Source organism: Rattus norvegicus, chromosome 10, assembly GCF_021556685.1.
Source record: "Rattus norvegicus strain SHRSP/BbbUtx chromosome 10, alternate assembly SHRSP_T2T, whole genome shotgun sequence".
In the NCBI taxonomy this organism is placed as follows: Eukaryota; Metazoa; Chordata; class Mammalia; order Rodentia; family Muridae; genus Rattus; species Rattus norvegicus.
The window spans coordinates 24,635,485-24,649,438 of record NC_141543.1 but is presented as its reverse complement, the minus strand read 5'-3'; the positions used below and the strand labels follow the sequence as shown (position 1 = coordinate 24,649,438).

Genomic DNA, 13,954 nt, shown 5'->3' with positions numbered 1-13,954 from the left:
TGGTTCAGGGCAGAAAATGTGTTTGTGCAAAACATTTAACTCCCGAGGTTTCCTTGTTGATGGTGAAGTCATATGACTCACTGTGGCCAGTAAGATGTAACCTACAGTTTACTGGGTGAGGCCTCCAGAAGAGTGGTTATTTTTCATCGTTTCCTTGCAGATGCCTCCAATTGCTGGGATTACAGGCATCTACTACTATGTCCGGCTGCTATTGGACTATTATATGCTTTTCCAAATAGAATGTAAACACAGTATATGACAGAACTGTCCTTTTTTTCTCTACCTTTTTACTCTCTACCCTCACCCTCTCACATACATGCAGTATGTAGAAGCGGAGAGGTCAACTCGGAATGATTAACTCAGGACCTCCAGGCTCTCCATAGGTTGAATGGAACCTAAGTTCAGGACTTCATCCAGAAGTCTCTCATCCATGAGACTTGTTCATTTTATTACACCCCTTCTTTCCTTATACCTTCCCAAAGTCCATCTTTGCATTTATCACCAGAAAAAAATACTCTTTTCTCAGTGTTAAACAGAAGTGGCATCACAACAGATTAGGTGACTCTACTAGCTCACACTGAAGAAGGAAGAAAGGAAGGAAAGAGGAGAGGGAGAGGGAAGAGGAAGAGTATGTGGGTTGCAAGCACTGTTGCTTCAATAATAGAATGGTCCTGGATATTTCAGAGCTAGCTCAGGTATGAGATGAATAACAAGAGCTTGAATCAAGACTTCCAAAGTTTAGTCACAGCATCCATGCTGAACTGTGCATTTCAGAATACCCCAGCATCTGGGGCAAGCACTGGGCTCTCCTCCCTGTTCTTTGGCTCCTCCTGCCCCCTTTTCACTCCATGCTGTTCACAGGGTAAGTTGGGTTGTGCTGGTGTCTCTGAAGGGCTTACAGGTCCCAGAGATTGGAACAGAGGAGACAGATACTATCTCTCAAGGAAGGAAACAATTATCTTATCAGTCAGTTCAGGCCTGACACTCACATAGGGTATTGCGGGGGAAGTCACAGAGGTGAGAAGTGCCATTATTATTCCCCCTAACTGTGACCCTTCACACTTGTTCAGTCATCAGAGGTGAAAGCAAAGAGGAATTATGGACAGGGGACAAATGCTTAATCAAGATTAGCCAAGGCAGCAGGGCAACCACAAAACAACCCTCTTCAAAGATATTGCCCTTCCTCTTTACTCAAAGTATGTCTCTCCTCTTCTCAGTGCTAAAGCATCAGAATGAAATATACAGGGTAAGTGTTGTTACAAGAATAGCAACAATAAAACTCAAGAGATTCCGTTCATTCAGAGGTCAGTAAGAACAAATACCATTGCTAGAACCCTACACACCATAAGACTAAGCTAAAGGCATGCCTTGAGTTAAACAAGTTAGATTTGTGATGTAGGCCAAAAAATTCTCACACCTCTGCATATATTTCCTCGATTGTAAATGAGATGGTTAAAAGCCTTTATGAAGTTATCATTCTGCTAAAAACATTTCATGAAGGCAAAAGTCTTATATTAATGTTGTCTCTGTCCCAAGCTTCTGACATGATTTGGATGGAAAAAGAACTCGTCTCTGACTTCAGAAGTTGACAGAAAAGGGAGGAAGATTGCAGGTGGTAGGAGGAGCTTACCATCACTAAAGCAACCAAAGCAGGTATAAAGCAGCGATGTATGTAAGACATGAATGGTTGTGCTGTGTAGCAAGCGGTAGCATGTGACTTCTTGGTCCCTTTCAACTAGCTTTAAGTCTCATAGCAAGATTTTTGCTATGACATATTGACATACAATTTGAAAGCCACCTCCCTGGTAGCCAAGTTTCTCTGCCTTCATCAGAACTGGACCACTTTCCCTTTAGTGGCAGGGACTCAATATGGACCTGAACCATAGGCCTATAGTTAAAGTTTGTGGGATTAGAGTTGGGATAGCGCCATCATATGCATGTTTCACAGTCAGTGTGCACATTCTGTAGTTAGGGGAAAATGGAGATGAAGAGGGTTGGTCAGCCTTTAGTCCATTCAATGGAAGTATATGCAGAATTAGCAACAAGGACTAAAAATCTTCAGTTCTTCATGGTATCTCCTGGAACCTACTTTGGGCTTCTCAGAATGTGCATGGCAGTTAAATGGAATTTCAAAGTGCAACTCTGTATGTATTGGGGTGAGTGGTTAAACTCAGTATGTCTTTGGGGTATATCTTGCTGTCTATGTGAGAGCTGACAAGGTTCCTAAACAGGACACTGAGAGTTGGTGAAAGACTTACCAACTCTTTAATCAAAACAAAGGGCTTTGTGGGGCATTGGCCACAGACGTGAACAATAGGGACTAGGTAGACCAGTTGACCCTGCAGCCGTTAGACAAAGCACAGCATATTCTTGGTTTCAATGTGTAAGACTGGAGAGAACTTACCAAAAACCGAGCGCCATCAATGTGGTATTTCTTCACAGCCTTCTCACAGTCTCTGTAGTTCAGCTGCACAGAGAAGAGCAAGGTGCCATCAGTGCCACAGGCTCTCATGCCTCCCCACAACTTGCTTCCCCTGAACCTAATGATTTGTGGTACTTGTGGATAGCCAGCCCCTTCCTATCCTTTGTCTAACAGAGGGACCTGGTTCCCACATTAGCCATGCTTTTACGACCCCCTTGGACTCTCTAAAATAGAGAAACTGTGCTTTCTAGTCCTTGGGACCAGTACCTCTGAAAAGACATTGTCTTTAAAGCTCAAGAAGGATGGCCACATAATAGTCAAGAGAGCAGAAAGGAACTGACAAAAGAAACGAAATGCCAGCTCCTGTCTTCTGCCCCCAAAGATAATCTTGGTAACTCTTTCAGCCATTTAAATAACCTAGACTATTTCTGAGCATGATGAAGGAATTAACTCACATTCAGTCTTGTTATGGTGATTTTTTTCTCTTAAATGACCCAAAACAACAACATAAGCACTGTCTGGTACCATGACAAACTTGTTTTCAATATCTGTGTACTGAATCACTCCCATAATTTTTAACCACTGAATGTTCAGGTTATTTCCCAGGCTGCCAGCTCAGCAATGAGGTCAGTAGCTACCCTACCCTGGGTGCTCTGTGTGTGCAGCTACTAGTTAGCCCTGGGTGTGGCAGGCCCAAAACCAGCTGTATAGCACTTCATCCCCAAGCTTTGTGGGTGAAGGATGAGAAAGAGAGAGTGTTGCATGAGTGGAAGGTGACATAGGTGACAACCCAGCTTCAGAGCATGGCTTTAATGTTTCAATGAAGAGTAGTCTTCAAGTAACAATGTCACTTACTCAAGTGCACACAGTGTGTAATCAGGAGCCAGCAGAATACACCATCCAGATACTGTGCACCTCACAGTGGTCATTCATTTACTTATTTTTTTTTCTTTATTTTTTTTCAGAGCTGGGGACTGAACTCTACCGCTGAGCTAAATCCCCAACCCCCATTTACTTATTTTTTTAATGTAGGGTAAATTGTTGAAGTCAGACTCTCAGAACACAGTGATGAAATTAACAGAAGTAAGTGTTTTTAGGTCTCAGTTAGTTTTCAAAGCTAACCTATGACTGTGGCACGCACTGACCTCACATTGACAAAAATTCACATCTAAAATACCTCCAAGATTGAGATCTGGGATATTTAAGGTGAAATATTTTTTTTTCTGGGGACCTTAGATTCTTCTCAAAAACATTTCGACCTTCTTTGGAGGAAATTTTAAAATCAGTATCTTATGACAAAAAAAAAAAAACAAAAAGTAAACAGATGGGTGTGGTGGCACCCGCCTATAATCTTAGCACCCAGGAGATTGAGACTGAAGGATGAAACCATTGTCAGTCCAAGACCGACCAGCTGGGCTATACTCCAAGGACCTGTCTCAATAATAATAATTTTAAAATACGATTGTTGTCACCTCCTAGTTTGGAAGGGCAGACTGAGCATTGCACTAAGGAAGCTGATTTCTAGGTCAATGTCCAGAGCAGATAGCATCTGCAATACCCTGCCATCTCCTTGACCCACATGCCAGGTGTATAGCAGGCTCTTGGAACTACCAGCTTCCTTTAGTTCATTTTGCTGTGATCACTCTCAGATGAATTGCTGGTTCTGTAGAGTGCTGGTTTTGACTCTAAACCAAAGCTAGAGTTCTAGCCTTGAACCTGGAAATTTGATGTAGTCCAATAAGAACTGAGTTTTGGGATCTAAAATTTGTATTTTTAACAAGTACCTCAATAATTTTGATTAGCACTCAGGATTGATAGGCACTGATCAAGTGGTTACTCAGCTTTGTAGGTGATGGTGACTGAGGCTCAGAGAGAATGGTCTGGCTTAAGGTCACATGGTGAGGTAGAAACCCAACAGGGTTGGAACACACGACTTTATAAGCCAGTGACTATCTAAATGGCCCAGGAATGCTCTCCTACCAGGACCAAACCAATTGGAGGAGTTAAGAATGAGTAGACTATGGCCTTAATCCTCATGGTTTCTATCCCAAATGCAGGGCAAGACACACATATCGGAGGCAATGTGACACAAAGTCTCCCTAGGCTGTCTGAGCTTCCCCAGCAGGGGGTGGTTATAAAAGCAGGACAATAGAACATAGAACTCAATGCCTCCCACACATTTCCTTTCCACCTCCATCTCATCTGGTTAGTTACTGTTCATGCCTCTCTTTCACTGATTAGAAAGTTCAGGTACACAAAGGAGAGGCAACAAAAAGAAGTCCCTAAGCTAGCTGGAAAGAGTACATTTAATCCAAAACATGTCTGACTCCAAAGCTGGCTAGAAGTCACAATGACCCAACCCTACTCCTTCTGTAGAAATCACACTTGCTGGTCAACCATTTACATGTACAACTCATCTCCAAAGAGCATCTTTAAGTGACTCTGTGGTCATTGCACAGAGTGCTTTCTCTAGGGACTGATGAGCTGGATGTCTGAAGGGTCTCTGTGTCTCTGGTAGGCAAATGGTCCTTCTAGAATTGCCAATTGCCCTACCCCTGGCTTCCTTGTTTCTTTCCCTCCAGAAGACAAAGCCTATCCCTAGGATGTGGCTTTCTACCACAGGCCCGCCCTGTGAAGAAGGGAACTTGACCCACACAGTATCTGTGGCACTGTGGAATTACATAATCCCCTAGTTACACTTGAATATGGGGCCCTTTGTGTTTCCTGATTCTTCCACAGACTTCCCTGCCTTAATTTTCAATCCCCATTCTCTCTGCTCTACTGAGCTAATTCAGGTCTCCACTGAGCCACAGCAAACTGTGCCTTTCTGCCCTACCTTACTTGGTTCCTAGTTGAGAAAAGTATTTCAAAAACATACCTCAAAAGTCAATTGCCTAATCACATCTCCACCCACAGTGTGGAAAGTTTGTGATGAGCTTATTGGAGGGAAAAGTAACCAAAATGAGATTCACAAAAGGTGGCAAATAGCAGGATCTGTGCACAGTGTTCTTGCCATGCCACACCCAGTACAAAATGCTCACATTTTCTACTGTAGGTTGGGAAGGAACCGCTGTAAAGATTACAGATTTGACTATATGCCCCAAGGGGCCTATTCTATCCTCTTGGGTCTCTATTCTTTAGAAAAATAGGAGTCAAAGTAGATGACGTCTGTGATCTTAGCTTTAGAACATCATCTTCATCACTGCCTGGAATATTAGTGGAATATGAAGACAGCATACAGGGATATGAACAATAGAAGCTCATGTCTTTCATAAGATCTCTTACCTCTTTGGCATGGGTGCCCAAGAGGAGTTTAATGGCTTGGGATATGCCTATGCAGATATGTGGTCCCCATTAACAGTTAACAAGGACTCCTTCTATCCTGGAAATCAGGACAATAGAACTCTGGTCCAGCCTGACTTCTAAGTCTGCTGAACTTGTCTTCTGTGTCCCTAACTATCTTAGGGCTCATGTCTGCTTTCTGAACGGCTTTCCAGGATTCTCATAAAGCTCTAGTGAGACTCTGGCCAATAAAGAGACTCTAGCCCTCTTCCAGGGTCATGAACCTTAGATGTCAAAAACACTAGTGTTCATCCAGCTCTCTGTCCTTCCCTCCTGACTTGCCTGTTCATTTTCCTACCCCAGGACTCCCCATCTCCCTTTCTAGTGAGTAGTCTTTACCACAGTATGCTTCTGCAATCCAGAGCATGTGCTTTAAAGCTGGATAGGCATGACTCCAATCCGACCTGATTGCAGAGGACCTAAGAGCTTTGAACCACTTAAACTCCCTGAGTTGACTTTTCAGCTGAGCAAAATAATAATGTCGTTATGACACAACATTGTCAATGTAGATTGTTAATAAGATAACACTGAACTCCCATGACAGTGGGTTGTGTCTGGCAAGACACAGTCTGTAAAGCACTGGATGCACAGGTGGTATGTACAAGGGACTTGTGCAGCTGAGGGCCCCCTCCTTCATCTTTCTCTTCAGGACACATTACCAAGAAAGCAATGTCTGTCTGTCTCCTAGTATCCACAACTATCCCGTACGCCTTCCACATTCTATCCAGATTCCACCTCCAGTCTCTGCCCACCCAACTGAAGGCATACCAGCCCAACCAGAAGCACAAGAGGGAAAGACTCACCTTCCTGAAATAATCAGCAAGGTTGTCTGGGTTCCAGGCTAAGACCTCTGAGCGAAAGGGGACATTCTTCAAGGCCATGGCTGCTATTCAGGGAGAGGCTCACAAACTGGGGAGAGGTGCTGCAGCCATGAACAGAGAAAAAGCCCAGATCCAGAGTTCAGTGGTGTCCTTGGTTCTTCTGATTTCCAGCTACCGTCAGGAACACCGTTGTTGAGCAGGAGTCTTTTCTGCTGTAGCCAGATCCCCAAAAGCAGCGGCTTCCCCTGTGAACAAATATGGTCTCTTCTCAGAAAACGACTCAGCTAGTTTCCTTTACCACTTCCTCTGCTGCCTTCTAAATAAGTAAACAAGGAAGGACAGTTCTGGGGACTCACAATGCAGAGAGACAGAGAAACAGAGAGGAGAGAGAGACAGAGAGACAGAGACAGAGACAGAGAGACAGAAACAGACAGAGATAGACACACACAGAGATAGAGACAGAGACACAGAGAGACAGAGACAGAAACAGAGATAGACACACACACAGAGACACAGCGAGACAGAAATAGATACATACACACACACACACACACACACACACACAGAGAGAGAGAGAGAGAGAGAGAGAGAGAGAGAGAGAGAGAGAGAGAGAGAGAGAGAGAGATTGAGATGGTAACTCTCCACTGGCCCAGACACCCTAGCCAAGCAGGATGAACAGCAAAGGGGACTTAAACTCAAGTATGTTTTTTTCCCATTAGAATTACAGACACCCAAAGCTGGACACCATATTTATGCTTGGCTGAGTCTTTGCAGATAAGAATCTCTTTTTGACAGTTTCCTAAAACTATCTATAATTTCATCTATTAGTGAACTATAAGAGAAGGAAGATGGTTCTTTCAATGTTTTCTGACCTCCTTCCCCACCAGTTTGTTCTTATTGAAAGCTGAGTGGCCTCCAGTTGCTTCTTTGTGTTATGATGCCTGGGTTCTTAGCAGCAAGGAGTCACGGTGAAGGCTGCTACAGGGCAGGGACCAGCTCCATTTCTGATGTGAATGATTGTGCACTGTAGTCTTGAGCATGGAATGACAGTCTAAGTAGATGGTTTCCATATCTGCAAGGAAAGGAAACAGAAGGGTTATACACATAAAACTTTGGTGCATTTGCTAGGCAAGTGTAAGCATTAAAAGTTTAAACAATCATTGCTATTGATGACGCACCTTCTATACACTGCTTCCTTGCCTTATAGTCTGTCTTCCATTGTTTTTTCCATATATGGCATTTGCTACTGATTCTACCATATGTCTAGACAAAGAGTATATTGTCTGGAGATAGGAGATGGAGATCAGTTGCTTCCTCCTCCAGCCTCAGACTCTATACACTTCTCACAGACTGAAACAATCCTTGGCAGTGAGTGCAACCTGAGGTTAAAAGCATACTTTGGTGCAATAAGGCGACCCGTAAATGCAGGTTAGCCGGTGTTCCATTTATGTATGTGTACATACATGACTGCACATATGGGAATGTACATGTGTGCATAGCTCTCTGTTCCAATGTTTGAATAATACACCATTGGTAGCTGAGGTGCTGTCCTGAAGGGTTGTCCAGGGTAGCTTTAGTCATATATGCTCTTCTTCTTCTATGTACTACAGGAAGCCCTGCTGCCTCTAGTAGCTGTCTCAGCTACTGATTGTGAGCTTAAATGAGATGCAGATGTAGTGACAGTCCCAGTCCCTGAATGTCCTCCACAATGGTGATCCGCAGGAGGTGCCTGGGTAGGTCACATGATGCTCAGTGGACCAATGTCCTGCTGCTCCAAAGCTCCCTTCTGAGGGAGAGACATTCCTTCATCTTTCGACTTGACAGCATGGCAGCCATTAGAAAAGAGAGAGAAGTCACTTTCAAGTAGAGTAAAAAAGACATAATAGAATGAACTGGGCTTTATGTCTGACCTTGGAGAGTGGAGTGGAGAGGTGAAAATTCTGGACCCCAATCAATCAATCGTCAATCAACCAATTAACCAATCAATCAAAGTCAAAATAAATTCTGTGAAGAGAAACATTGCAGATCATCCTTTAAAGCAAAAGCAATTGTGTGTGTGTGTGTGTGTGTGTGTGTGTGTGTGTGTGTGTGTGTGTGTGTGTTGGGGGATGTCCTGTTTTTAATATTATTCACCAAACTTAGGGTTAAAAACTTTAGGGTTGAAAAACAACAGAAAGGTAGAAGATAAAGTAAAGGTATTGTTGAAATTATACCCCTTTGGGGGGAAAAGCATTCAATAAAGAAGAGACCAAGATGAGCAATCCATAGTAATAAGTAACAATGTAGCCATGGTAGCCAGGGACCAGGACAATGACAATCAATGTAGTAGAGGTGCAAGGGCACATGAAGCCCCTCCAGTGTGCTGAGACCTTTACACCATGGAAGAGAGCAATGAAGTCAGCGTGGAGACACACTTGCTTGCTCCCTTCTTGCCTCCAGGAGGCTGTGCATCCCAGTCTTGTCCAGAATGTACCTGAATCAAGAGCCACTGTCCTTTGTCATTTGTCTCCTCAGAGGTCTATGATGCTTTGCCAGTGCCCAGAATGGAGATAAGATTCACTAAGATTCACTCCAGGCCTGTATGCAGAGCCTGGACAGTTTATGGATTGGGGCCCACCAAAAGCTAGTGAGTTACTGGTCTGAAATGTCTTTTCCAATGTGTCCCCTATCCAATGGAGAGAGAGAGAAAGAGAGAGAGAGAGAGAGAGAGAGAGAGAGAGAGAGAGAGAGAGAGAGAGAGAGAGAAGAGAGAGAAGAGAGAGAGAAGATGATCAAGTCCACAGACTTTTCCCACCCTGGGTGATTTCCCAATAATTTTAGGTTTCACATCTCTTCTGTCTGGCCAAAGTGTTCTAGAGACTTCCAAGGCAGGGCAGCTCTTATAAACAAAACGGCTTTCAGGAAACCAGGAAATGTCTGTGACCAGGTGTCAACTCACTTATCCCAAACTAGGTCTCTCTATATGAAAAACAGGCAAGCCTTTGCGCTTAGCCCAGGATGGCAGCAGAGTCAGAATGACAAGAACTGGGCTCGTGTCAAGGCCTTGTTCTCCTGAGTGTGAGCATGAAGCAGAGAAGTAGGTGGGGACTAGCAAAGGCCCAGCATCGGAAGAATAGGATACTCTGGCGAAGAGACAACCAGTCTTAGCCTGCCTCACTCACCCTCAACTAGTGCTTTGGAAGAAGCAAGTTGAAAGGTTAACCAAGGGAAGAGATTGGCTCCAGAATCTGTCAGAGTTCCTTATATAAAATGGTATAGTTCCTTTCCATAACACATATATAGCCTCTCATATACTTTGAGCCATCTCTAGATGACTGATAATGGCAATACCGACTCTGTGTGTAGCTGTGACACTATGCTGTTTAGGGAACGATGGCAAGGAAAAGAAACTCTGTCCACGGAAAGGGTGGATCCAATTTTTAAAACCATTTCCCATCTGCTGTTGGATGAACACTTGGTTATAGACTGTAGACACAGAGCACCAACCACACGTCTCATGATGTAAGAACACCACAAGGACAGCATTGAGCCAGTTCCAGTGGCGGGGGCTCATAGAAGAGAAATCGAGAAGCTGTGGGAACGGAAGCAATGCTTGCAATGTGTTAGAACCTAGGGACAAACAATGGCGGTTCATTCCTTCTCCTCCATTCCTCATACCACCAAGCCTAAAGATACCGCACCCACCCACCTCTCTCCCTCTACCCACAGCAGAAGTGATGACCATGAGACATGAGAAAAATGGCCATTTATTAAAAGAGACTAGGGAGCTGCTGCTCCTATATGTGGCTGTGGGGGAAGGATCCTGGGGAATCGTCATATCAGGGCCAGAGAAGAGAGGAAAGCAGGGACGTCATACATGAGGATGCGTTGATCTTGTTAAGGCAGAGGATGAGAGAAGCTCTTCCTACCATTCTTAGAAGCAGGCAATAGAGATGGCACCTGTTGCATGGGATCATTCTAAATGACAAAAAGCACGAGGAGCCAGGAAGCTGCAGGGCACATGATACCCATACGATGGCACCTTCCAAAAAGTGCGGGGAACAAGGGCCAGGACCCCAAGCCATTGCCACAAAGAGAGGCTCAGTCCTTCCCAGCACTACTTGGGGCTGCAGAATAGGAGATAGTGAGAACGGACTGACCCAGCCTCATCCCAGCCTTTCTCCAGATAACCTGTCTCTGCAGTCACTGAGGGTTCCCCACTCTCATCCTGGACACCGTTCTCACTTCCTCCATCCATGGATAACACAGGGGGAAAACTTGAATAAGCTGCCTTGGGCAAGGCAAGGACTGCTAATATTTTCCACTTCCTCATGGCTGACAGTTTCTCTCTCTCTCTCTCTCTCTCTCTCTCTCTCTCTCTCTCTCTCTCTCTCTCTCTCTGTCTCCTTTAAGTCTAATCTCTTTGCTTCTCTGCTCTGTTGTTCAGCTGGGGTGCCTCCAAATGTCAAAGGTGAATGGGAGGAAGTGCTTATTTGGGTTTCCTGTCAAACCTCCTCTTCTTCCCTTTAGCCTCAGCTCAGATAAGTATGTCGTAGAGAGAAACTCCCCAAGCACAGGAAGAGTGGGTGGGTGTGGGCAGGGACAAGAAAGGAAGGCAAGCTTCTCTACTTAATAGGTGAGAAACCTCTGCTTTCTTCCATGGACAAACGAGAACTTGACAGAGCTGGAGGATAGAAATAGAGTCCAAGAATAAAAAGCAAAAGGAATTTAAGCTCCTGGCAACAAAGTCAAAACTCAGGCCAGCTGCTTCTTCATTGTGAAAGGAAGATTTGAGATGAAAAAGAACAGCAAGATTTGGGGGAGGGGGGTTAATGCCAGCTTTAGGTGAAGCTGAAACATTGGGAAATTACCACAACGTCCTCAGGGCCTCCATGGTTTGAGAGAAGAAATGGCAGGTAGTTCTCTATTCGTTATATCATGAAACTCTTACAACCATGATGCGATAGGGGACCACAGTGTGTGTGTACCCACTTAAGAAGTGGAAAAGAAAGGCAAAGGAAGACTACCCGCTTATTGGAAGCCTCACCGAGAGCCAGAGGTAGGATGTCAAGTCTGATGCCAAGAAAGACACGGTTTCCTGGGGTAGAAATCTCACATCCAGAACAGGTCTCGCCAGCCACATCCACCGAGCTTTGGAACCCTTTCCCTTCGAGTTCTCCTAAGACGAAGGCCCTATGTTTGCTCATATTCTTCCCTAGAGAAGAAGGGGCAGCAGGCTAAGAGAGTCCGATGCTGTGTCTGAGGCACAGGGTCAGTCCTTCAAATGTGTGTTGTGAGCAGAGAGATGTAGCTCCTGAGAGGGAGGTGAGGTACTGGCATAGAAGGGGAAACTGGGGAAGGAAAAAGATCATCAACTTCCAACCTTCCTATCTGGGGCCCAAGTGAGCCTGGGTCACTGCCTGGTTCTTTCCATTTCAGTCCTGATTCTGAAAACTGTGCTTGTGGATGTGTGAAGGCCCTGGATCATTCTAGTAGGTTATCTTGCTGGTCAGGATACAGTTGAGTTCTGTTGTCTGTATCCTCAGTGCCCTAACTCTGCAAGAACAGGTGAACACTACCGTTCAATTTGTTCATACAATATCAAATGGAATAAGTGGCGGGGGGGGGGGTAGCCTTGACTAACTACACAGAGGAGTACAGGCTGGCTAATGGCAAAGCCCCACCAGTGCAGTGCCTGACTTGGAGCTCTTTTTAAAATCACAAGTGGGTACGTACACCATATATTTGCTTTGTAGAGCTAGGCTTGAACCCAGGACCTTGTGCATGCTCCGGCCCCAGCTCTTCTTCAGGGGCCTGAACAACACTTCACGTCCTTTGTGGTACTTATGTTGGTAAATGGAGCTGTTATTGTTACATGCCTGAGCGACACCTGATGTAACGTAGAGACGTCTCCAGTTTATTTCCTTTCCCCAGACAATGTGAATGCTTCCTTTTCGTATGCTAGCATGCCATGATCCTCCCAGTAGCTGATTAATTCTGCCTGCCTCTCTTTAGAGACAGATACAAAGGAAACACAAATAATCCTGCAGCGAGGACTTATCTACGGAGCTCCCGTGGAGTCCCATCAGAGGGTGATCAGACACATTACCTGGGAACAGGGCTGCTACTGAAAGCAGAGGAGCTCTGCTTATAAGATGCTAAGCAGTGTGCATGCCTTGGGGCCATTCCTAGAGAATACCAATGCAAGGGTACCATTAATCTGTTCCACCTCCTGGTGCTGATGAGTCGACCTTGTCTCTGTCCTGCCTCTTCTTTCTCATTGCTGAATTCCCTCCTCTCAGCCTGTCCCAGAAAATGCTAACTCTATTTGCATCTAGTGAGAGACCAGGATCCTGTCAGCAGAAATTGAGTCAGGCAGGAAGAGCGTGAGAATGTAGGAGCCACTTACTCAATTCTCTGAGCTCAGTAGTTGCTGCTGTCTGGCTGTTGGGGAGCAGGGGTTATGAGGAGGCTCAGAGCCCTGCCTCATCCTACCTTGGCGGAACTGGTCTCCTGTTGATCTTTAACCAGGGAGATGAGATAGGTTCCCAGCTCTAAATAAAATGGGATAGGCCAATAAAAGCACCAGATTCTCATGGGCAAGTCTCCCCAACCACTTGCCACTATTGTTACGCATTATCTCATTTTAAAGCATCCTTTTTTTTCCTTAAAAATGGTTAGTTTTCTAATTAGCATACAATAATTAGCATTTTTATATACACATCATTTTAATTGATCCTTTTCCCTGCCAATCTCTTGTCCCCCAACTTGTTTCTTTTCCCTCCAATAGTTCCCCCTTTTCCTTTCATGCCACGGGTATTCTCTTATTTTAAAAATTGTATTTGGGGGCTGGAGAGATGACTCAGCAGTTAAGAACACTGACTGCTCTTCCAGAGGTCCTGAGTTCAATTCCCAGCAACCACATGGTGGCTCACAACCATCTGCAAGGGGATCCAACGCCCTCTTCTGGTGTGTCTGAAGACAGCTACAGTGTACTTATATGCATAAAGTAAATAGATCTTTTTCAAAAATGTATTTTCATGTGCTAGAGTGCTTTGCCTATATATATGTATATATAGAACTTGCATACCTAGTACCCACAGAAGCCAAAAAGGGATCTTAGATGCCCTGCAACTGGGAACTCTAGACAGTTCTGAGCTGACGAGAGGGTGTTGGAACCTGAACCCGTGTCCTCTGAAGGAACAACAAGCAGTCTTAACCTTTGAACCATGTCTCCAGCTCATGTCACAGGCATGCTATCTGTTTTTCCTCACACAGTCCCCTTCGCATCCTGTGGCCAAAAAATGGACAGTGTCAAACCGTTTTGCATGTGTATTCTCTCTCTGATTCAGGAAGTCTCACCTACGTAGCTTCAAGCCCAGAATTCCTT

The 13,954-nt window shown here is 44.8% G+C and overlaps 1 protein-coding gene across 4 annotated transcripts in view; it reads right to left on the bottom strand.

Moving 5' to 3' along the window:
* Positions 1 to 6,853, bottom strand: part of Lcp2 (lymphocyte cytosolic protein 2) — a 46,894-nt gene extending 40,041 nt beyond the window's left edge. For 3 of the 4 annotated variants that reach the window (XR_015630164.1, XR_015630165.1, XM_087569570.1), the window contains exons 1-2: positions 6,568 to 6,853; positions 2,405 to 2,467 (exon numbers count right to left, since the gene is read on the bottom strand). Coding sequence is in view for 2 of the 4 variants with exons in the window: in XM_087569570.1 (XP_087425696.1) it covers positions 2,405 to 2,467; positions 6,568 to 6,645 (141 nt within the window). In the remaining 2 variants the exon portion in view is untranslated. 4 annotated transcript variants of the gene reach the window in all.
* Positions 6,854 to 13,954: the final 7,101 nt, after the last annotated feature.